At 46.3% G+C, this 22,838-nt stretch overlaps 1 protein-coding gene across 2 annotated transcripts in view; it reads left to right on the top strand.

The window, feature by feature from the left end:
* The first annotated feature begins 1,772 nt into the window (after nucleotides 1–1,772).
* Tbc1d8 (TBC1 domain family member 8) overlaps nucleotides 1,773–22,838 on the top strand; it is a 110,064-nt gene continuing 88,998 nt past the window's right edge. The window contains exon 1 of one of the 2 annotated variants that reach the window (XM_059281298.1): nucleotides 1,773–2,057. In XM_059281298.1, coding sequence (XP_059137281.1) covers nucleotides 1,931–2,057 — 127 coding nt within the window. In that variant the 5' untranslated portion in view covers nucleotides 1,773–1,930. The remainder of the gene's footprint in view (nucleotides 2,058–22,838) is intronic. The other variant, XM_059281297.1, reaches the window with a different exon arrangement.

Genomic DNA, 22,838 nt, shown 5'->3' on the forward strand with positions numbered 1-22,838 from the left:
CAGCGTACCAGCTTGCTTTCTTTCCTTTCTCTTTCCTTCTTTCTCTCTGTATTAATTTTTTGTTGGTCGGCAGAGAAATGGGTTTCACGGTGACATTTTCATACAACATTACTTTAAACCTTGCTTTTTCAACGCCCCCCCCCCCCACTTCCCTGCCCATACACTACCTTTTTCTTTCTACAGGGCTCCAGTCTGAGGGATCTGATCAGTTTCTGATCTGCCCCTGGACAGGTTCCTCAGCATCTACTTTTCAGTCCTGTCCTAGTTAACAACCACATTTTGTCCCTTTGTCAAAAGCCAGGTACTAAGAGAACCTTTTCCCTCTCTGTGGCTAGGATATTGGATCTAACTGCCTCCCTGTGGAGAGAGCACTTAGATCCCTCCTCCTCAGCCCTTTCAAGGACAGCTACCTATTGTTGAGCCCTGTCAAATGGTGTGAGTGACTTTCCCTGTGACCCTCGGCTCCAACCCACCAAGGTCACTCCAATCATTTTACAAAACCTATTTCTACAAGAGGAAATATTTATTTAAAACCCTGTGTCTGCAGCCAGGTGGTGGTGGCACACACCTTTAATCCCAGCACTTGGGAGGCAGAGACAGGTGGATCTCAAGGCCGGCCTGAGCTACAGAGTGAGTTCCAGGAAAGACACAAAGCTACACAGAGAAACTCTGTCTTGAAAAACCAAACCCACCCACCCACCCAACCAACCAACCAACCAACACCCCCCCTCCCCGCCCCGTCTGCATGCCCCGTGGCTTTGCATTACTATTACCTGCTCCACGTGTTCTAGTGTTTTAGTTTTCTCAGAATAGACACAAGGTGTCATCTCATAGTGTTGCTTTCTAACCTTCTATGCCTCTGAAGGATCATTGTCAGTGTTCAGTATGGTCTACCGCTTGCTCAGGTTCCTACATCTCTACCTCGCCCACAGCTCAGTTGGAGCCTTACAAAAGCACGAAAAATGTGCTGTAAGAGAAATGATAAATGGGGGCTGTCAAGACGACTTCTGCTGTCAAGCCTGACACCCTGAGTTCAATCCCCAGGATCCATATAGTGGAAGCAAAGAACTATCTCCTGAAAGTCGTCTTCTGACTTCCACCTACCAAACTGGCTCTCTTGAACCACTACCCTCCAAATAAATGAAATGTAATAAAGAAGAAATGGTAAACGTTTGAATTAACGGGAAAGCAATTTCTCTGATCCTATCCTCATATCCTGTATATAGGTACTAAAATATGCAGTACTCTGTATGTAGTTATTATGTGTCAAATAAAAAAATAAAGAACACAGTATTTAAAGAATCCAAAATATAACGGTTTCCAAATTTTAGTGTTAGCTTATGGTTATTTGAAGCTCAAACACACTCGAGTTTACTGGAGTGCTTTGTACTCCCCAAGGTTAATGAAGACTTTGGGTTGGACAACCTGCAGCTTGGATAAGAAGATGCCTTTTTTCCCCCTTGTTCCTTCATCCACCTCTTAGAACCAGGAGTGCGGAGACAACTCGCGCTATTGCTTTGCTTCCTCCCAGGAAGGAGGGGATTTGAGACTGACGGGAGGGAGGGGACCTGGCGGTGGTTACGATTTCCTCCCGCCACTCCGGAACCCTGCCCGGGAGCGGCTGGGACTAGGAAACCAGGGAGGCGCCACGGGAGCCTCGGGGGCGGGTGGAGGGCGTGACTTCAGGGAGGTGGGCGGGGTTGAGGCTGGCTGGGCGGGGCGGGGCTTAGTCGGGGCGGGGCCACGGCGGGCAGCGCGGGGTGATCCTGGCGAGCTGTGGTCTCCGCGCTCCGGGACTCGGCTAGGCGCTCGGGCTGCGGTCCTCGCGCGCAGTCCCCCCCGCCGTCTCTTTCCAAGCGGGCTCGGCCCGGTGCAGCCGGCGGCTGGGGCGATGTGAACCGGGGCCCGCGGGCGCGGCAGGTTCGCCGCGATGTGGCTCAAGCCCGAGGAGGTGCTGCTCAAGAACGCGCTGAAGCTCTGGGTGACCCAGAAGAGCAGCTGCTACTTCGTCTTGCAGCGGCGCCGCGGGCACGGCGAGGGGGGCGGCCGCCTCACGGGTAAGGGGACGCGCGCGCGGAGGCTCGGCCCGGCTTCTGTCCCTGCTGCCTGGCCGCGTCGCAGGTGGGGTTTCGGTGGCAGCCGCCGAGGCCAGGACGGCCCTGCCTTATGGCTTGTTTTCCTTTTTCTCCTGCGTGTCTCACGCGAGCTCTGGTCGGGCTTGGAGGAGCTCAGGGACCCACGGGCCGGGAGAGGCAGGTGCACCTGGATGTGACCTGGCTCGTCAACGCTGGCGACACGGCTTCTAGAGCTTGCCACAAGGCAGCGGGATCGGGGCGCCCTAGGGCCCCGCCAGGTGACAGAAGGGTGCGCCCAGGCAGGCCCGGACTTGACCATCTGGACGCAGCTGTGGCTCCAGGTGGTGTTGCAGCTGGGGACCTAAGGCCAGACCTTAGCGAGGCTCAAGAGATCCCAGACTTTCTGGCTCAGGAGAAAGGGGCTGTCTTCGCTCCGAGGGGAAACTGAGGCCACTATAAGCTTGTACTTGGAGTAGTGAAGTTAAGCATGCCAGTTCTGTGTCTCCTTCCAGTGTCTTCTGAAGCACAATAGTTCAAAAACCCAAAGCTTTGAAGTTGCCCAAAACAAGGCATTTTCCCCTCCTAAAAGTTACAACTCAAAGCTTTTAGAAAATGGGACCAGTTTTCCTTAGCTAGAGCGCCCATTCAATCAGAGAAGGAGAATTGCGGTATTGTTATCTAGGGGATGGAAATGCATCCTTTGGATAAGGAGCCCGGATAACAGGGATCTTAGATGATGGTCCTTTCACAACCTTCTGCTGAACGGCACTGAAGAAGTCAAAGGACTAGAATTGTGTGCTCAGATTAATTGTTGGTGACTGTCTGCCCTTGGGCCAGTCTGGGGAAGGACCTTTGGGAGTAGAGTGTGATTGGAGAAACTGAGAAATACGCCCCTAAAACCATATAACGAAGGGCAATATATTTTAGTTTCAGGGCAATATATTTTAGCTTGTAGGTTTGGGGATGGGTTTGGGGATGTCCATAGTGACAACATCTTTCCTGAGACCTCAGGGGATGGCAGGGTTCTGGTTGAAAGGGGTAGTGGGCAGTAGAGGGTTCTGGATGTGGCAGTTGGGTGGCCATTAGTCCCCCTGAGCAGCAGGGACAACTTCTGCAGCAGGTGGGCTTTACGGGAAAGAGTTATGGTATGAGGCCAGAGGCCACTGGGCCTTTTGTGAGCCCCTAAGCAGCACGGTGGTGGGGTTTAGTGTTGGACTGGGGAACAAGAACTCGGTAGCATCCTGCAAAGTGCAGCAGAGGCCAAGAGTCCACAACACTGAGGACCGTGCCTTAATTTATGGTGGATTAAAAGCAGAGTATCTGGTAAGTGGTCTCCTGTTGCAGAGGGTGACCGTAGGGCAGGACACTTGTGAACTGGGAAGCATGAGGACAGTTTGTTCCTCCAAACACTTTCTGCCCTGCCCACTCACCCACTTAATCCACTGACTCTATGGGGTGTTTGATATATTGCCTTGGGAAAAAAAAAAGTGGAGCAGGTAAGGGCCGGCAGCCTTTGGCTGATTCTCCATCTAGCAGGGTCCAGGCATGGAGGGCAGAGCTGCCCCTCAGTGCTGGGCGGAGCTTCAGGGAGTTTATGACTCAGATGTACAGAGTCCGTTTGTATTGACTTCAGAGCGCTGTGGACTCCTTCCTGCTGCAGGACCTGTGTTGTAATACCTGTGGCTTTGGTCCTCTCTGGTGTTTCCTTTGTCTCCATCTTGAGAATGTGCAAAAACTTCCCTCTCTTCTTGTCTTTGAGATACAGTCTAAAATATATAGCCCAGGCTGGCCTCTGATTCATATTCCTCTTGCCTCAGCTTCTGGGGGACTGGGATTCCAGGCACATGCCTCCATGCCCAAATGAGACATTTCTTTTTTTCTTTTTTTTTTCTTTCTTTTTTTTTTTTTTTTTTCCTTCGAGATAGGGTTTCTTTGTGTAGCTTTGCACCTTTCCTGGAACTCGCTTTGTAGACCAGTCTGGCCTCAAACTCACAGAGATCGCCTGCCTCTACCTCCTGAGTGCTGGGATTAAAGGTGTGCGCCATCACCGCCCAGTGAGAAATTTCTTAAAGGTAGCAAATAAGTGGACCAAAAGGAGAAAGCCGACCAAGAGAAGGTACTCCATTTCTGAGACACCCAGGATTTCTTGTTTTGGTTGTGCCAGGATGACCTGTCCTTTGCAGCCCGACTCCTGACCTTTGAACATTTATTTAGCAATCTAGACTTAGTGGATTGCCCTTGAGCTTGTCTTCACTCAGCCACGTAGGAATGTGGTAGAGTCAGGACCGATGAGGCACTGGGCAGCTCCGGTCTGGCAGCTGTGAGAAGACAGAAGTGCAGTTGGCAGGTTTTTAGCAATGCAAGAGTTTATGGTTTACATTGTGTTTAAAGGAAATAATAGGGGCTAAAATGATGAGTAGACTAGCTAACAGGTCAGGAATAAAGGAGAGCATACAGTAGTCTTTTCCTTTTGTGCTTAATTTTTATTAGATACTAGTTTAGGCATACAAAGGTCCAAAGTTTAAAATAATTTGGACTGCCCATTTTCAGAAACACAAGTTTTTGTCTGAGGGTTATAATTTATCTTCCTACCTATGCATGCGCGTATGCACGGATGCACTCACGCACTCACCTACCTTTACTCCTTATACACACACCTGCATTTTTTTTTTTTTTTATCAGAGCTGAGGACCGAACCCAGGGCCTTGCACTTGCTAGGCAAGCGCTCTACCACTGAGCTAAATCCCCAACCCCCTGCATTTTTTTTGCCCTAACTTTCTAATTCTCTGTCTTAGTTGCTTTTCTACTGCTGTGACAAAACACCATGACCCAGGCAGCTGATAGAAGAAACCATTTATTGGGGGCTTACAGTTTCAGAGAATGAGTCAGTGACCATCTTGGTGGAGAGCATGGCAGCAGGCGGACAGGCATGAGGCAGGCATGGTACTGGAGCAGTAGCTGAGAGCTCACACCATGGGATAATAACTAGAAGGGGAGAGAAAGAGGGAGAGAGGACTAGGAACAGCTTGAGCTTTTGAAACCTCAAAGCCCACCCCCAGTGACACACCTCTTCCAACAAGGCCACACCTCCTAATCCTTCCCAAACAGTTCCACCAACTGGGGGCCAAGCATTTAAATATTTGAGGCGATGGAGGCCATTTTCATTCAAACTACCACATTCTCTCATGTAATGTACTTCTGTTTTTCTTTTAAAAAAATATTTATTTCAGGTGCATTGGTGTTTTACCTGCACGTATGCCTGTGTGAGGGTGTTGGATCCCCTAGAAGTGGAGTTATAGACATTTGTAAGCTGTAGGTGATGGGAATTGAACCCGGGTCCTCTGGAAGAGCAGCTAGTGCTCTTAACCTCTAAGCCATCTCTCTGGCCCCCTAGATGTTTTTCTTTCTTTTCTTTCTTTCTTTCTTTCTTTTTTAATTAAATTGCCTGTTTATAAGGGTAGGTGTTTTACCTTTGATGGTGCTTGGTACAGACTGTAGGCTCAGTAAACATTTGTAAAGGGAGTAGGTAGATGAAAACACATATGAATGAGCCTCCTTTTTGGGGTGCAAGTTGGGTGAGGGATAGTGACCCAGGGTAAGCTGATCCTATGGGTTTGGAGCCTCTCCTACCTCTTCTGGACTTCCTGTTTACTTGCCAATCTGACCACTGTGGGAAGCTGCAATGGGTGGATGGATGTTGTGCCCTCCTCCTCTCCCTCCTCTCTCACCCCCTTTATTTTTGTAGCTCCTGCTTTGGGGACCGGGAAGGACCATAGTACTGACTTCTCAGGTGGCCAGCAAGGGTGGGTAAGATGGAGCTGTCCTTACCACCTCCTGAGACCCATTTCTTTCTTTCTTTCTTTCTTTCTTTCTTTCTTTCTTTCTTTTTTTTTTTTGTTCTTTTTTCGAGACAGGATTTCTCTGTGAAACAGTCCTGGCTGTCCTAGAATTCTGTAGACCAGGCTGGCCTCGAACTCACAAAGATCTGCCTGGCTCTGCCTCCCGAGTGCTGGGATTAAAGGCGTGCACCACCACCGCCCGGCCCCCATTTCTCTTTAAGAGAGGGTTTGCTGAAATATGAAATCCTGGGCTCTGGGAAATCTGGGTAAGAACATGATGAGTTCAGTATCATGAGTTGTTTCCAAAGCTCTGCAGACAGAAGTGGTTTTGCCACCCTGGGACGGATGTAAACTTAGACAGTGTTCACTTGGATACAGTCTCCAGCTCATGGGAATATTGCTTATGAAAGTTCAGTCTACCCTGGGAGAACAAAGAGCCAGCAAGTGAGCATGTGGGAGGCAGTGGACAGAGAGAGCATACACCATCTCTGCCTCCTCCCCCACGTCTCTGTGAAACCATTAAAGCAGTAGGGATAAATGTAACTCTAAAGTTCAGGCATCCTAGACTAGAAGGGCCCCTCCAAAGGATATTGTTTTAATGCTTGGTGTTTGATTCTGTCCATTTCTCTAATAATCTTACAATTATTTTCTTAAAGAGCCTGGCTATTATAAACTTAGAACTTGAATAAGTTATTGATGTTTTCTGGTTTGCAGAGTGCTGACCATAGCCCCTGTCCACATTAATGCATTTGTAATTATCTAAAGAGGATCAGGGAAAGGAGTAAGGGATAGTGGAACATGGTGGTTAATATTGGCTTTGGAGTCAGGATTAAGTATGCTGGGTACCAGTGTGTGTGTGTGTGTGTGTGTGTGTGTGTGCGTGTGTGCAGGGGGCGGGGGGGGGGAGGGCTGAGCTTTGATTATCCAGTCCGAAGAGCCAGAGTCGTAACTCAGAGTTAAAGTGGAGCAATGCTGAAGTTGCTTTGGAGGTCAGAAGTGGTTCCACACTAGCTGTTCTCACCTGCATTTCTACCAGCACAAGGGTTCCCACAAAAGTGTTAGAATTCAGTGAGATAATTAATTACACTTCCTCACCCTTAGCACCTAGTAGGTTGGGGGAAAAAAAGGAAAAGAAAAAAAGGAAAGAGTAACATTGAAAGAAACTTGAGTACTATGAGGGCTTCTGAGAATAAGTACATAAAGAAGTTTGTACTAAAAGCATTGCTGGGCAAAGTATTGCCCATTGGCAATGAAAAGGCACTTCGCAGCCTGTGGTGGCTCATACAGGTAATCCCCATACCAGAGAGAGTGAGGCAGGAGCCTTGTTATGACTTTGAGGATAGCCCAGGCTAAGAAGTGAGTGGTATCCAATGTGGGCAAGAGTCAGACTTTGCCTTAAAACAAAACACCAAAGCAAAACAACAATAGAGAAGGAAAAGGCATTTTTCCAAGATTCAGTACGGGGCTTCTTAATCACACACAAAAAACCTTCCACCTTGCATCCTTTTGTGGAGTGTGTTGGCCGTTTGGGCATGAGTGAAGCCAAGCATGCTGTGCCTTTTTTGGCTAGTGTCATGGCTAGTTTCAATTCTCAACTTGACACAACTTAGAATTATCTGCAAGAGAGTCCTTTTTATTTTTAATTTTATTTATTTATTTATTTATTTATTTATTTATTTATTTATTTATTTATTTATTTATTATTTTTTTTAAAGATTTATTTATTTATTATGTATACAGTGTTCTGATGCACATATCCCTGCAGGCCAGAAGAGGGCGCCAGATCTCATTACAGATGGTTGTGAGCCACCATGTGGTTGCTGGGAATTGAACTCAGGACCTTTGGAAGAGCAAGCAGCGCTCTTAACCTCTGAGCCATCTCTCCAGCCCAATTTTTTTTTATTTATTATTTTGTGTGTATGAGTGTTTTGACTATATGTATGTCTGTATACCCGAAGAGGTGGTAAGCCTCCATGTGAGTGCTGGGAATCGAACCTGGGTCCTTTGCAAGAACAAGTGCTCTTAACCACTGAGCCCACTCTTCACCCTCTGGAAGAGGGTCTTGATGAGGGATTGTCTAGATCAGGCCTATGGGCGTGCATGTGAGGGTTTTTTTGTACTTGTTAATGGAAGTTGGAAGAACGCCCTGAATGTGGGTGGCACTGTTTGGAGGGCAGGATCCTTCATGGTAAAAATGTGCAAAAAAAGCAAACTAAGAATAGAGTAGCATGCCTACATTTGTTTTCTCTCTGCTATTGCTTGTGGACTAAGGGCTGCAAGGTCCTGCCCTGGTGTTCCTGCAGTGATGGACTGTAACATGCAATTATAAAGCCTTCTTCCTCCTCTAAGTTGTTTTGGTCAGACTGTTTTATCACGGCCCAGAAATGGAACTAGGGCAGCAGGTATGTCTGGTATTGGCTGGGGACCCACTCAGGTAACTGGATTTGTTGGTGGTTTTTGTTTCCAAGGAAAATCTTCGGCTGAGCAGGGCAGCTTGTTGCACTGTGTAGGCGCCTCTGTGTTGCTTCTAGAGTCTTACTGCTTTGGTCTTGTTTCCCCAAAATACCGTTAAGAAAGAAACCATAAATAAAGGGAGTAGTTTGAATTGGCGCACAGATCTGAAAATCGATGGGAGTGAACTAATGGATACAATCCTGGGGGCTGATAAACCATTAACAGAAAACGTGGTGGTTTCTAAGAATTGTCCTTATTGGGGCACAGTAAGAGCAAGTGCTACAGTGAGGTGATCAAAGCCATTCTTGGTGGCACTCACTCCAGAACGCGGAAGGAGTGAAGCCTGTGAGTGGTGGGTCGTGAGCCTCCAGCCACTGGAAACGCCTAAGGAAGAGTGACTGTGACCTGGGTGGCCCATAGCTTTAAGAAAGCGAATTCATAGCAGGGAAGGGCAAGGATTTTATGTTCCTGACCGGGTGTTCTGTGGCATTGAGGAAGGGAGGAACTTACTGAAAGTTAAAAGTAGCAAGTGCCATAGATAACACTTTAAGGTAAGTTTCACCCATGTGTATAAACTGTTCAATTGTATCAAAAAGTAGCCTGAGCAGGTTTTCATTGTTCTGAATTGTGGGTGTTTCCCCTTTGTTAAGTCCTGGGACTTCTCCCCCTTCTGTTCTTACCCATGGACCGAGGCAGTCATCTCTGCCTGGACCTTTGCTATAGGCTGTTCCCACTGGCTTCTTCTGCTACAAGCCCCTCACCCACCCTGCTTCGTGCTTTTTTTCTTGTCACCCTGAATTCCATTTCCTGGAAGTGTAGGACCTGCCCCTTTCCCCTTTGGTCTTGAACATCATCTACTTCCCACCTGTGCCACATCTGAGCTCCTGGTAGCTCCAGTCATCTAGCGTGTGAACTGTAGTGGGGGTAGAGGGGTGGGGGGAGTAGTCCTTGTTCCTCTGCTGGACTCTATCTAGCTGGAGTGGTTCTTGCCTTTGGAACATGCTTGGTAAATAGTTGTTGAGTGAATGGGCACCCAGGCAGATCTGAGATGGGAGCCTGTGAGTTTGACCCTGGAAATGGAAATTCTGCATGTTTTGAACATAGGAGTGAGTAACAGAGCATTGCTTCTCACTTCTAATGCCAGTGTGGTGTGCTGGAAGGACAGACAGGCAGTTGAGTGTTGGTGGTGCCCGCTGTTGGAACTACCCATGGGTAACCTTACAGAAACGATTCTGAGCCACACGTAGCTCCCAGCTTGGTAGCAGCCACTTAACTCAGCTCTGTGAACTCCAGCCATTTGTGTTCTTGAACGCTTGTGGGGCGCTACCAGTCTACTGGATTTTTATCTTTTTTTTTTTCTACTTCCAGAGATCTGCTTTTCACAAAGGAAAAATTAACAAAATAAACACCCTAGCCGGGCAGCAGTGGCATACACCTTTAATCCCAGCGCTCAGGAGGCAGAGCCAGGTGGATCTCTGTGAGTTTGAGGCCAGCCTGGACTAAAGAGTGAGATCCAGGACAGGCACCAAAACTACGTGGAGAAACCCTGTCTCAAAAAAAAAAAAAAAAAAAAAAAAAAAAAAAAAAAAAAAAAAACCAACCCCAAACAAACAACAAAATAAACACCCTTACTCTGCTCTCCCTAAGAAAGATGCATATCGTGCACCGTCCTGAGTATGAAACCTGTGTAAAATCCTGTGTATGATGTAAACATAAAGAATAAGCCATAGAATTAACCCTGTGCACTGGTTAGCAGCAGGCTTCATTGGCGCCCCCCACAACCCCCAATCCCCTGTGGTAACCTCTGTGCCACCATCTTGCTTTCCTTTACAGTTTTAGCAGGTTTGTGTCTATCCTTACTCAGTATATTATTTAGCTATGTATAAATTTGTAGTTATGCAATGGGAGTCGTGCTTTATTCAACACTTATATATTTGGTTACCCATTTCCCTCAACAAAATTCGTCTCTGACCTTGAACCATGGTGCATACAGCCAGAGTACGCTCATTTTCACCCACGTGTAGTAGCCCATTGCCTGACTGCTGCTGTCCCGTTTGTTGATTCTCCTGCTCGTGGCTGTTTGGGTTCTAGTTGTTGTTTTTACTATTACACATACTACTGCTGTGACTGTTCATGTTTTTAAAGGTCCATTCTGTGTGTGCTGGTGTTTTGCTGGAATGTATGTATGTGCACCACATGTGTGCTGTGCCCTCGGGGGTCAAGGAGGTGGTAACCTCTGCTTTGAGATCTGGGGTTGCAGATATTTGTGAGCCACAGTGTGGTGCTGGGAACAGAGCCAGGTCCTCTGCAAGAGCAACAAGTGCTCTTTAACCACTGAGCCACCTCTCCAGCCCCGGGACATTTTTGTATAGTGTTCACACATGTGAAAGTTCCTGCAGAGAATATATCTGTGAGTGACTTTGGTGGGGCATATTCATCAAGGTGGGATATATATATATATATATATATATATATATATATATATATATGCTGTGATAGCTCACTCACTAGCAGAAGATTTTATTTTTTTCACTTTTGGAGTTGGTCCCAGCCTGGTACATGCCAGACAGGTGCTCTACCAGCTGAGCCACATAGTCTGTTTCAGGGACTTTCTTCTTCTTCATGCTGTCCACCTTGTGTGAGTCAGCGGTACTCTGCTCTCAGTGAAGTCACCTAAGTGTGGTAAAGGCTCTATCCAGAGTGTTTCCATGACCACTGGAGCAGGGGGAAAGCCACCTGTCATAAATGTCATATTGGCTGTTAAAGGTCCTGTCCAAAGTGGACCATGTTTCTTTGACTCCGCATTCAGTAATGTTTCTGTCATTGTGATAATCTCAAGGGTGATGTACTAAATTATTGTCGAGGTGGGATGTGAGTGGTAGGTGGCATGGTGGCCAGTGAAAGGGAATTGAATCCTGCACTGCTAAGAGCTGGCAGCTTGTGCCTACACTAGGAATTCACGAGGCTAGATGCAGTAGTACAGGTTCATGATCCCAGGACAAGGGAGGCAGGGACAGGAGGATTGGGAGTTCAAGGCCAGCCTGGGCTACTTGGTGAGACTCTGCCTCAGAAACAAAACCACCCAAACTGTCATAGATAGAGTGTAGTGGTAGAGTCCTTGAGTACTGTGTACAAGGGCCTAAGTTTGATCCCTAACACTGAAAGTAAGAAAAAAGGAAATTCAAATAGTACCGTAGGCATGGACTTGGAGAAATGAAGGAGAATACAGAAGGAGGAATTGGATGAGGTTGCTCTCAGGAGCAGGGGGGAAGGTCAGGTTGGGGTAAGAGGACTGTGTGTCATCCACATGAACCTTGCCAGGGTGATGTGCTTCTTTACACACACCTGTAGCTTGGATTAAATAGAGCAGAAGCTAATGTTTGGGAGAGCTTGGTAGTGTTTCTGCTAGCATCCCTGTGTGGATACTGGGGGCCAGGAAGGTGATAGGACACTATCCTGTCCTTTCCTCAAGAGGCCTCATGGTCAGTTCCGTGTTTGCCTGCAGTGGGCTGTGTTTAGTTTAGAATGTGTGGGGTGTGTTTCATGCAGGCTCATACCCGTGTTCAGAAATGAGCTCACCTGGTCAGGGATTTTCATTTAAGCTTAAAAGATAATCTACTCTAGATTTTTTTCTCTCTAGAGAGGAAAGCAGTTTAGACTTAGGCTCTTTGTGCTGCTTCAAGTCTTAGAGAGGAGACTGTCACATGATGTGCTCCCTCTAGGGTCTCAGGTTCTTAACCTGTAAAACAATAGTAACAATTACTATAAAACAACCCCCAAATTTTTGTATTGCAGAAGATTTCTTGTATCACACCATTTTTGTTTTCCAGATATGCTGGCAAAGTCAATTTAATTACTTACAGTCAGAGAAGAAGACATTCCCAGAAGGTATTTTTCCCCCTCCCACAGCACCCAGCCCTGTGCTCATAATACTTACAGTCTGAAGAAGGTGGAGATGGCAGTGGTGTGACAATAAATCACAAATGCCATCCTACAAATGGTGGTGACTGTAGGGAATGCCAGAGATAATATCAGATAAGTTGATGCAGATTGGAGCACCGTGATCTCAGGGCCTGTGATCTCAGCTGAGACCTGCAGGGTGTGTGAGATGGTGTTAGCTGGGTCAGAGTTGGAAGAAAGTGCCCCAGGAAAATCGGAAACAGCATGTGCAAAGGGCCGGAGGCCACCAGAGTCTGTTAAAATTGAGATTCCCCAGAGCTATTCAGTAAAGCCTGTAGTAGAGGAAACAGTAGGAACCAAGGAGTGGCCAGAGGCACAGGAGAAAATCAGCAAGTATATTTTCCCTAAAGCTGAAGGGAAGTCTATGCAGGAAGGAAGGAGGGAATCCAGTCGGCTTATAGTAGTGAGAAAGGCAGCTGGCAAGACATTGGAAGCCTCCATAAGCGCAGTGTGGGTGCAGAGAGAAGTCCCTAAGAGCGGCTGAAGACCAGTGGTCATTGAGGAAACTGTAGGGCATGTGAGGGCAGTTTGTGAGCGCAATACACTAATTTTTCTTTTCTGTTTAAAAGTTTATTGTTCGTCAGGACTGAAGAGGTGGCTTAGAGGAAGAGGTGGCTTATAGGTTAAGAACGCTGACTGCCCTTCCAGAGGTCCTGAGTTTAATTCCCAGCAACTACACGGTGGCTCACACCCATCTATAATGAGATCTAATGCCCTCTCTTGGCTAACATGCAGGCAGAACAGTGTATGCATAATAATAAATAAATTTTTTTTTAAGTTTATTATTTGTCAATACATAGTATCTGTGGAATGCTCAGTCTCCAGGTGTGGTGAGCCAGGAGAAGAGATGCCAGGCCTTAGATGGGTCAGGGTAGGATTTTGCATAATCAGGAGGCAGGTGAGGCATCCACATGAGGGGCTTTAGGTGTCATTTCTCAAGGAAGTCTTGCTTTTGAAATCATGCCAAGTATTCTGCACAGAGAAGAGATAATTATTTCAGTAACCCAGTGAGCAACTTCCTATACGTAATGAACACATTCATGCCTCTCCCTGGCCTGAGCTCCTAACACACCTATAATTTTTGAGTGACAGAGTGTTAGGAGCATCTTTTGTTCCAATAATTGGCTTTTGACCTGGGTTCCTGCCTCAGAGATCTTAATCCTTGGGAATTTCCTGGTGATAGGACCATCCTTTGTTCTAATGAGGCAACCTATGGGTTCCTGGACCAACCATGATCAGATTTTAGATTTCTCAGCTCCAGCCCCATGTTCCTGGGAAGAGAAAGGGCTTAGATCAAACCAATTGATCCTATATGGTGAAACTTACATAAAAGTGCCTAAACTACAGGGTATGTATGCTACGAGCACCCAGCTAATAGGAAGCCTTGTTGGTTTTTTGTTTTTTCTCTTTTTTTTTTTTTCAGCTTTCTCAGGCCCTATGTTGAAATACATGCCCCATGTTGGGCCTCAAATGTGGCTGGCTTTCTTGGACTTCCAGTCCTCAAATCATGACACAGAGACTTATTATTAATTATGAATGCTGGGCCTTAGCTTCTTTCTTTTTCTTTTTCTTTTTTTTCTTTTTTTTGGTTTTTCAAAACAGGGTTTCTCTGTGTAGCTTTGTGCCTTTCCTGGAACTCACTTGGTAGCCCAGGCTGGCCTCGAACTCACAGAGATTCACCTGGCTCTGCCTCCCGAGTGCTGGGATTAAAGGCGTGCGCCACCACCGCCCGGCGGGCCTTAGCTTATTTCTATCTAGTTTTTTTCTTTAACTTAAATTAACCCATTTTTGTTAATCTATGTGCTGCCCCAAGGCTCGTTTACCTCATCTATGTACTGTCCATCCTGCTTTCCTGCTTCCTCCATGTCTATCTGTCTGGGCCTTGATGGGCTGGCCCCTGGCTGGCTCCCCTTTTCTCTCTGCCTGCCAGCCCTGCCTATACCCCCTCTGCTTAGCTATTGGCCATTCAGCTTTCTATTAGACCAGTCAGGCAAGGTGAAACCGCAACACATCTGTACATAGTTAAATGTAGCAGCATAAACAAAAGCAGCACACCTTTACATAATTAAATAAATGTAGCCTGAACAAATGCAACACATCTTTACATAGTTAAACAATTATTCTGCAACACAAACAGATGTAACACATCTTTACATAGTTAAACAAATATTCTGTTCCACAACACTTGGGATCTTCTGGACCTCACCCTAGTCACACCTTTATCTGATTATTTATCTGTATCTATTATCATATTCTTTATAATAAGTTGGTTCCTGAGTGCCAGGGACTGTTCAAATAAGTTATCAAACATGAGGAAGGGGGCATGGTGAGTCCTCGTTTAGAGTTGATATACAGATGACAACCTTGTAATTGGCATCTGAGGTAGGTCAGTTCCTTAGGATGCAACTTTTAACTTGCGGGATCTGCCTGAGTTCCAGGTAGTTGATGTTCTGATGGAATGCTGGAGAGTTGGAGAATCAGTTGATGTAGGAAGAATCCACACTCATTTGGTTTCAGAACTGTTGTGGATGGTAGTCACCTCCCAACTCAAAGAATTAACTAATAAAAGTGCAATCCAAGGATGTCAGCTTAGCACCAGACAGAAATTGTATCACCAGGAGAAAGGAATTAAAGAAGCAGTTAAAACTTGGGGATCGTGGGCTGAGAGTGTACCTTGGTGGCGAAGCATACCAGAGGCCCTGGAAAGTGAGTAATGTGATTTGCAAGGTGTTATTGGTGACACGTGGTGCCCGATGTGTTTCATGCTGTCGGGCTTGTCTGGGGTAGATGGTGGCTTCACCGTTTTGCTCAGGCTTTTATGTCTCAGCATCACAGAAATATTTTGTTATAGATGGTATGATCAGGATTTAAGCAATGCAGTTTATGTCTAGAAGGAAACTGTAGGTAGATTATCACTTCAGTGACTTACATGGACGGATCAGGAGATTGGCTCTCCTGAAATACTGTGTTAAGTTTTGGTGCTGTGACAGACCAGGTGACACACACACCTTTCAGGAGGAGAGACTTACTGAATTTTGGCTCACGACTTCAGGATTTTCAGTCCATGTCTGCTGACCCCACTGCTGTGGGTCTGACATGAGAATGTATGGTGGAGCAGACAGCTTGCTCACAGTGACCAGCAAGAAGGGCACGACCCCAGGAAAAGGTCCAGCCATCAAGGATACTTGACCAGGAACCTATTTTATGGAGCAAGCCCCACCACTTAAAATTTCCAGAACCCCCAGCTGAGGACCAAGCCTTCAAGAATGAGTAGGGGGTGCTAATTAAACTGTAACAATGATTGAGTATTTCAGAGGGGTTTGAATGTGTCTGTAGTCCATTGGCTGGGATGCAGAGGACTTTTGTCTACAGAGTGCAGGGACATTCTTCCAGTGGGGTTTGCCTAGCTTAGAATAATGAGGAATAGCTTAGAATAGACTCCTGGACGTTTCCCATGAGAAGCGGTGTTTGAATGACAGAAACACTTCAACTTCATGAACAGCATTATTCGACCACAGAAAGGAGGTGTAGGGGGTGCAGAGAACTGAAGTGTTGTTTTGTTGTTACAGTGTAAGTGTAAAACTTGAACAAGGCACGGAGCTTGCTCTCAGAATCTGCAGCTTGAGATTGATCTCGACTGTGTAGCAGCAACAATATCTGGCTGGTGGGAAGGATCAGGCTATGTGCTAGTAAATATAGCATCTCCAGAGTCTGCGTGCAAACCACACCTTTGCGTTTTGTTTTAATATGTAGCTTCTCTGGGATTCCTTAAGAAAAGGGAATTTGGACACTCATTCGGGTTTCTGAGCGGATAAGGTTTAGTGCCTACGATGTAATGTCTGTTCGTGTGGGATTAGGTTGCAAAGTCAACATGTGAGACAAAGGTTGCTTTATGTGAAAAGCCACCCGTCTCTTGGTAACTTGGTAACTTGGGTGTGCTGTAAAGAGTCACTGGATGATGATGATGATGTCCCATGAATTTGTGTGGGGCATGCTTTCTCCCAGTTACAGACAGTCCATGCTAATGTCTTGCTCAGGGTGTGTTGGCTAGCACAGATTGTTGAATTTGGTAAGTCAAACTTGAGATGGGAGTTGAAGCCCCTAAGGCAGCTTCAAAGCCAGAGATGAGGGCAGTGGTATATTGATGGTGTGTTTTACTGGAGCAACAGCGCTGATTTCTGCTATTTGGATGGGCTTGTAACCACAAGGTCCATACTCAGTGGATGCTGTTTCCCCTTTAGCCTTTGCCCATCTTCATTTATCCAAACAAAACATTTAGATTTGAGAAAGAGTTGGGGAACCCATTGTAGAACTTGACGAGACTCTGTGGTTGTTGTGTATCTCACGGCACAAGCTCATTTTCCAGTTTGGATTTTTACTTCTCATATAACCCGGAAAGCCGGATGTGAGCATTCTATATGAAAAACAAAAAGTTAAACTCTGCTAGATGAGTAAAACTCATTGAGGCTGAGGATGGATGCAGTGTGGGCACCTGCAGCGGGCTGAACAGGCCAAGCCAATGTGGCATTTAATTGCAGTGACAGCAGTTCATGCAGGAGCACCTGTTGCCAGTTAACCATGCTGCAACCAGTTGACCGATTAACTAAGTGATAGCCAATCCAGGGATTTTCTACGCCTTGCTTCTGTTCTCCCCTGAATGCTGTCAGCTCAGGTTGTCCCTTAGCATTCTCAGAGCCTGCTCTGCTTCTAGAAGCTTTAGCTGTCTGGTTTGAGCATTGCTGGAGGAATTGACAGTTTTGGCGTTGTGGGTGAGCTGTGAAGCAGGAGCCCTGCAGCCCCCTCCTTTCCCCTGGGAACCAGATAACCAGCAACATGGGTGTCTCAGTGCATCGCACTGATGTTGCTTGGTCGGGGTCAGCTCTTCCCTGGCTTTTCATAGCTCCGTGCATCTATGGTTTGAAGTCTCTGAGGCCGAAAGATGCTTTGGTCCGGCCTGCATTTGGAAGGTCCGAGAGAAACAAGACTGAGTCCTGGAAGGAATCCTCAGGTGTCTAAGGAAATTGAATTGGGTTCAGTAGGACATGGTTGGGTCAGGGAGAGAGGACCCCCCTTCCTCAAATTTACTGAAGTGGGTTCAGTAATTGATTGAGCTCTCAGGGGTCATGGAGTTGGGGTTCCTCTAGACCCAGGGAGTCTGGAACTTTACTTTTCCTTACTTTCTGAGTTAGTCCATGAGAGTACTCGTAACTGTAGGGTATGCCAAGGGCCAGTGTATGCCAGGGAGGGCATGTGACCCTTTGGGGGTTTGTTAGGTAGAAACTGGATTTGTCCCAGGGTCTGGAGCACCTCCATTTGGAACTCTAGCCAGCTTTATAAGAATTCCCAGAGCCTATACTGCCTTTTGAGGAAAGGAGAAATCTTACCAGAAATTACAATGGCCACAGTTATGGGGTTTCTGCTTTGGACAACAACTGTCTATTTATAGAGTACATTAGAAAAGGAAGAGTTAGAATCCACAAGACAACAATGGAATGTCTAATATTACCCTTGAGACAGAATCTGTCTTAAGCTGGCCTTGGACATGGTCCTTTTGACTGCTGGTATGTATGGATCTTTACATTTTTATTTCTTTGTGGGGAGTGTGAGGTGTGAGTGAGCATGCATATGGCGGTCAGGAGACAGCTTCCAGGAGTCAGTTGTCCACTGTAGAAGTGGGGGCTGGGGAGAGCGCTCAGAGCATCAGCTAGCTGCAAGCAACTTTACCCACTGAGCCATCTCAGTGGCTCTGGGATATATATTTAAAATTGGTACAAAGAGGCCTTTAAAACAACTCTGTGTGTGTGTGTGTGTGTGTTGGGGGGGTGTTTATAGATGTCGAACCCTTAGATCAGTGGAATCTATCACTTTGAACACCTTTATGTCTTGGCCAAAATTCTTCAGCCTGTAACAGTAGAGGATCCTAGTTGGAAGGTGTCCTGTTGGCCCTGTGTTAACAGGACCTTCTGCTTCAGTAAAAGAACAGACAGGATGCTGCTGGCTTCTGTTGCTTTCATACTAATACTTAGGGAAGGTGGTTCCCACTGTACCCGGAGCCAAGGGAAGATGAAATCATGAAATCACTGAAAGGTTTTTTTTTTTTTTTTTTTTTTTTTTTTTTTTTTTTTTTTTTTTTTTTTTTATATAGCGGAGGCAAGGGCAGGTCTCTGCAGCAAGCTTCACCATTGACCGTGGCTTTCTATGCGATGTTTCTCTTCGTCTTGGCAGGGAATGGCATTCAGGTCTGAAGTCTGATCTACAGCAATCCTGAGGCAGTTCAGTTAACAGAGAGGCAGGCATTCCTGGAGTCAGCCCTCTTTCCTACATGGGCAACATGGGCAAGCAGTGAAGCAGACCTCCTCAGTTGGAAAGGCTGTTGAGAAAGCGGAATGGCCAGGAGGGTGTGGGAGGTGCTGTGCCTGGTTCAGGTGAAATCTCTCCTGAGGTTGACTGGGTCCCCCGAGGATCGCTTGCCGGCGGAGTCTTGGAGAACTGTCTTTTGTTGGGGAGGACTTTCCCTGCAGTTTGCTGTTTCTCTAGTGCTTTGGATCTTTGATCAGTGTGGATATTCAAAAGAATCTATTTTGGGGTGGTAGTTTTTGAACTCTTTCAACAGCTTTCTTTAAGCACCTCAAGCCTATTTAAGGTAAACATAAATTTGTCGTGAGCTTGACAGTAGCTTTGGGAATCTTGCACTTGAGGTCTGTCTGCCACTGTGTTGTTGAATTCAGAGGTAGGTATCTATGAAACATCTGAGTCTTTTTGAATAAAGTTAAACCACCAAAGCTTATTTCAGTGTGATCCGACAGTGTGCCCAGGTGCCTTTAATGATTGGGATGGACTGCTGGAGGCTGCTCTGAAAAACAGCTGTGTAACAAGAATTGCTAAGTTTTTTAATAAAAACCTGGTGCCAGGTATTGGGGTAAGTGCTGAAAGATCAGAGAGACAACGGAACAAGCCACTGCCACATCTTACCTCTAGGACTCCTCAGCCGAAAAGCCTCTAGTTCTGTCTCCTCGCCTTATATACCTTTCTCAGCCCAGCCATCATTTCTCGGGATTAAAGGCGTGTGTGCTTTCCAGTACTGGGATTAAAGGTGTGTGCCACCACTGCCTGGCTCTGTTTCTCTCCTCAACTGAGTCAGTCTCGTGTAGTCCAGGGTGGCTTTGAACTCACAAAGATCCAGACAGCTCTCTGCCTCCCGAGTGCTGGGATTAAAGGTGTGTGCCACCACCGCCTGGCATCTCTGTTTAATCTAGTGGCTTGTTCTGTTCTCTGATCTTCAGGCAAATTTTATTAGGGTACATACACAGACTGTCACCACACAGCTGTTCACTGCTGGCATTGAGAAATGTGAAGTGGGTTCTAACTGGAGAGCATCGAAGCATGAAGCAACAAGGTGTTTGAGGCTGATGCCGTGTGGCATTCAACAGATGCACGGCCATCTAAGTGTCACACAGGGGAACGACAAGGTAGATGTATGTAGTTCCTCCCCTCATGGGAGCCTTCGGAGAAGTAAATGCATGCACGTGGTGGGAAATCACAGGGAGAGAAAGAGGGTTGTCTGTTCTGCCACCTGTGTGCACCCGCAAGGAAAGGAGGCTGGAGAAGGATCCCGGAGTCAGCATCTTTATACTGTGTCAGCATTTTTGTTCCACCGAGTACCAGTCGCATGAGTCAGTTTTTCTCATCTTGGTTTTACAACGTGTGGAAAATCTCGGTGCGCCTGGGTCTGTCGGTAGACATGTTTCCAAGGACCTTATGAAGTGATGCTCGTTTGCAAATTGCTGATTTGAAACCATTCAAAATCGCTTCCTCGGTCATCCCTAGAAGTTAAGACTCCTAGGAACTGACTTTGATGAACAGGTGGTATAGCCAAAACTACAAGCGGTTCCTGTGTGGAGAGTGCAAGGCATGTCTTTAGTGGCTGAAGACACAATGTACAACTATTCAAAGTTAGAATTGTGTTGCTTTTAGAATTTTTGTCTGGTCTCAATGGGACTCAGGTTTGATTAGCACTCTTGATGACCTTGTCCTCTGTTGAGGAGGTGGGACTTTGGATGAGTGCTGCTCACAGTGCCCTGTGGTCTTATTTGATCAAGGTGGGGTTGTTGTTGTTGTTCTCCTGAGGTGAGTTTTTGTTGTGTGATCCAGGCACACCTTGACCTCACGAAGTATCGAGGATGACCTTGAGTTCCCGAGCCTCTTGCTCCCGCCCCCAGTGCTGATTACAGGAGTGTGAGTGATGTCATGCCTGACTTGATGATATTGTGTTGAGTAAATTTTGGTGGGAGACCGTGTGTATGGACTGGACCCCTGCAGAGGACTAAGTCAGATAGGTAAGTGACAGTGATGGAGCTTTGCCTGCGGGAGGCCCAGTATCAAGTGAGCTAGGTTTTAACTAACTGACCGACTGATTAAGCTGTAACCAGTCTAGTAGTTTTCCATGCTTTACTTCATGTTTCCGTCACTGTCAGTTCATCTTGTTGACTGGAGTTCTCAGAGCTTGTTGTAGTCTGATAAAACTCCCTAATTTACAAATTGTTTTTGTCTTGTTTAGCATTCTTCAAGCAAGTGCTACTGAATAGGATCCATCTAAGGAATTTTCTTTAGCAAGTCACATAATAGTATATGTAACTTTCTTTGAATTAAACTTTATATAGGAACTCTGGAACTTTATTTTTAAAGCAAAGCCAGAGATTGGTTGCGCTGATGCCTGAGTCTTCCTAAGACTCCAGACAAGAGTCCCCATAAGACAGTGTCCATTTATTCCAGAGAAACTGTTAGAAAACATATGTATGAGGGGCAATCTGAGATGCCAGTGGCTGATGGACTCGCTCAGAGAGGTCATCATCCCGGAACTGTTTGGCAACACACATGCCCATATACTCTACATAACATAGATCTGTGCATTCCTGAAAAGCTTTATTTAGATTCAGAATTGTGCAGATTAGAAATATTCCCATTATAACTTCAGAGAGATTGATTGCTTTTAAGTATGGAACAGTCTATTAAAATTTATATTCTCTAAATAAAAAGTGAAAGAATTTAATGTGGACCTGGAAGCACTCATCTATTGATTTTTTTTTTTTAAAGTAGACTAAAATTTGAATGATAGTGTTGTAGTCATAAGTTTTCCTGTGTCCTCCTGTCCCAGCTGCTTGAACAAGTAAACACACAGAGGCTTATATTACTTACAAACTGTATGGCCTAATGTCTCAGGGTTCTTGCTAGCTAGCTTCTGTAACTTAACCCATTTCTATTTATCTATAAGTTGCCACATGGCCATGGCTTACCAGTATTTTCACATCTTGCTTCTCCTGGCGGTACTGGGGTCTCTCTCCCCTCTGCCTTTCTTCTTCCTGTCCCCCTTCAATTTCCCACCTAGATATAACCTGACTTGCTATAGGCCAAACAGCTTTATTTATCAACCAATCAGCAACACAGATTCACAGTGTACAGAAAGACATCCCACAGCATAGTGTCATTTGCTGATGAAAAGGGAGGGTATGGGGACGTATTGAGTAAGCAAAGCCTGCCCTCATGGGACCTGAAGACTGTCTTGGTGGTCTAGGGCAGGAGTTCTCGGGTGGACCTTGCATAATGCCACATATGTTGGCTTGGGCATCATTTTATTGGGGCACATTTAATTAAAACATTTGGTGTCTTCATCCTATATGAAGACCTTGACTTTTTGTGGTGCTTACTGTTGAGAACAAATATTTAGTCAGAGGCACCTGGACCTCTGAGTGTGGCTCTTTTCTGCTTTAGATGTGTGTTGACATCCAACCTGTGGCAAAGCACTTGGAGATGGAGTGAGCTGCTTTGACTCCTGGAAGGCTTGTTCACCAGAGACTGAGGCCTGTAGCAGTGCATGTGTGTGCACAGCTGGAGTGGAGCCCTGCACTGGGAATCAGGAAGCAGACACCTGTCCCCTGGGCTCAGCCCTCCTAAGCCCCCATAGAGCTTTTGCACAGCCACTCTGGTGGATGGCTGGTTCCCTGCCTCCCCTGTCCCCCCTCCTCTGCTCAGCAGCTCAGCTGCTTTCTGGAGGAACCAGGGATAAAGGGGACTCATGTTCCTGCTTTAAAAATAGCCCTGACAGCTGTGGGTTCAAGGCTTCTGATCACGAGGATGGCACCTGTCTCGCTGCTGGGGCTCCTGGTCATCGTGCTCCAGAAAGGGTCAGGGCAAGTCCTCAGTACATCTGGGAATGGAGACTCTCTTCTTGTAGATGAGAGAGCTGGGAAGAGGTTCAGTGACTGATCTGTTGCAGAGGTGGGTTCGCTTGGTTGTCCCTTACCTGAGGTTAACTGTTTCCTGCAAAACAAAGAACCATTTAAAAGATGGGTTCCCATGACTGTTTCATGCCTGAGCAAGCAAGAGAGAGAAGTAGTAGTTGTGTGTTTCCTATTTTATTTCCACACCGGGCATTGTCCCGTTCCCTCAGATGCCTTCCGTTCACTCTGTAGTCTATATTAGCCTTGAACTTGTCATTCTTCTGCCTCAGCCC

The sequence above is a fragment of the Peromyscus eremicus genome, chromosome 16_21, assembly GCF_949786415.1.
Source record: "Peromyscus eremicus chromosome 16_21, PerEre_H2_v1, whole genome shotgun sequence".
Lineage (NCBI taxonomy): Eukaryota > Metazoa > Chordata > Mammalia > Rodentia > Cricetidae > Peromyscus > Peromyscus eremicus.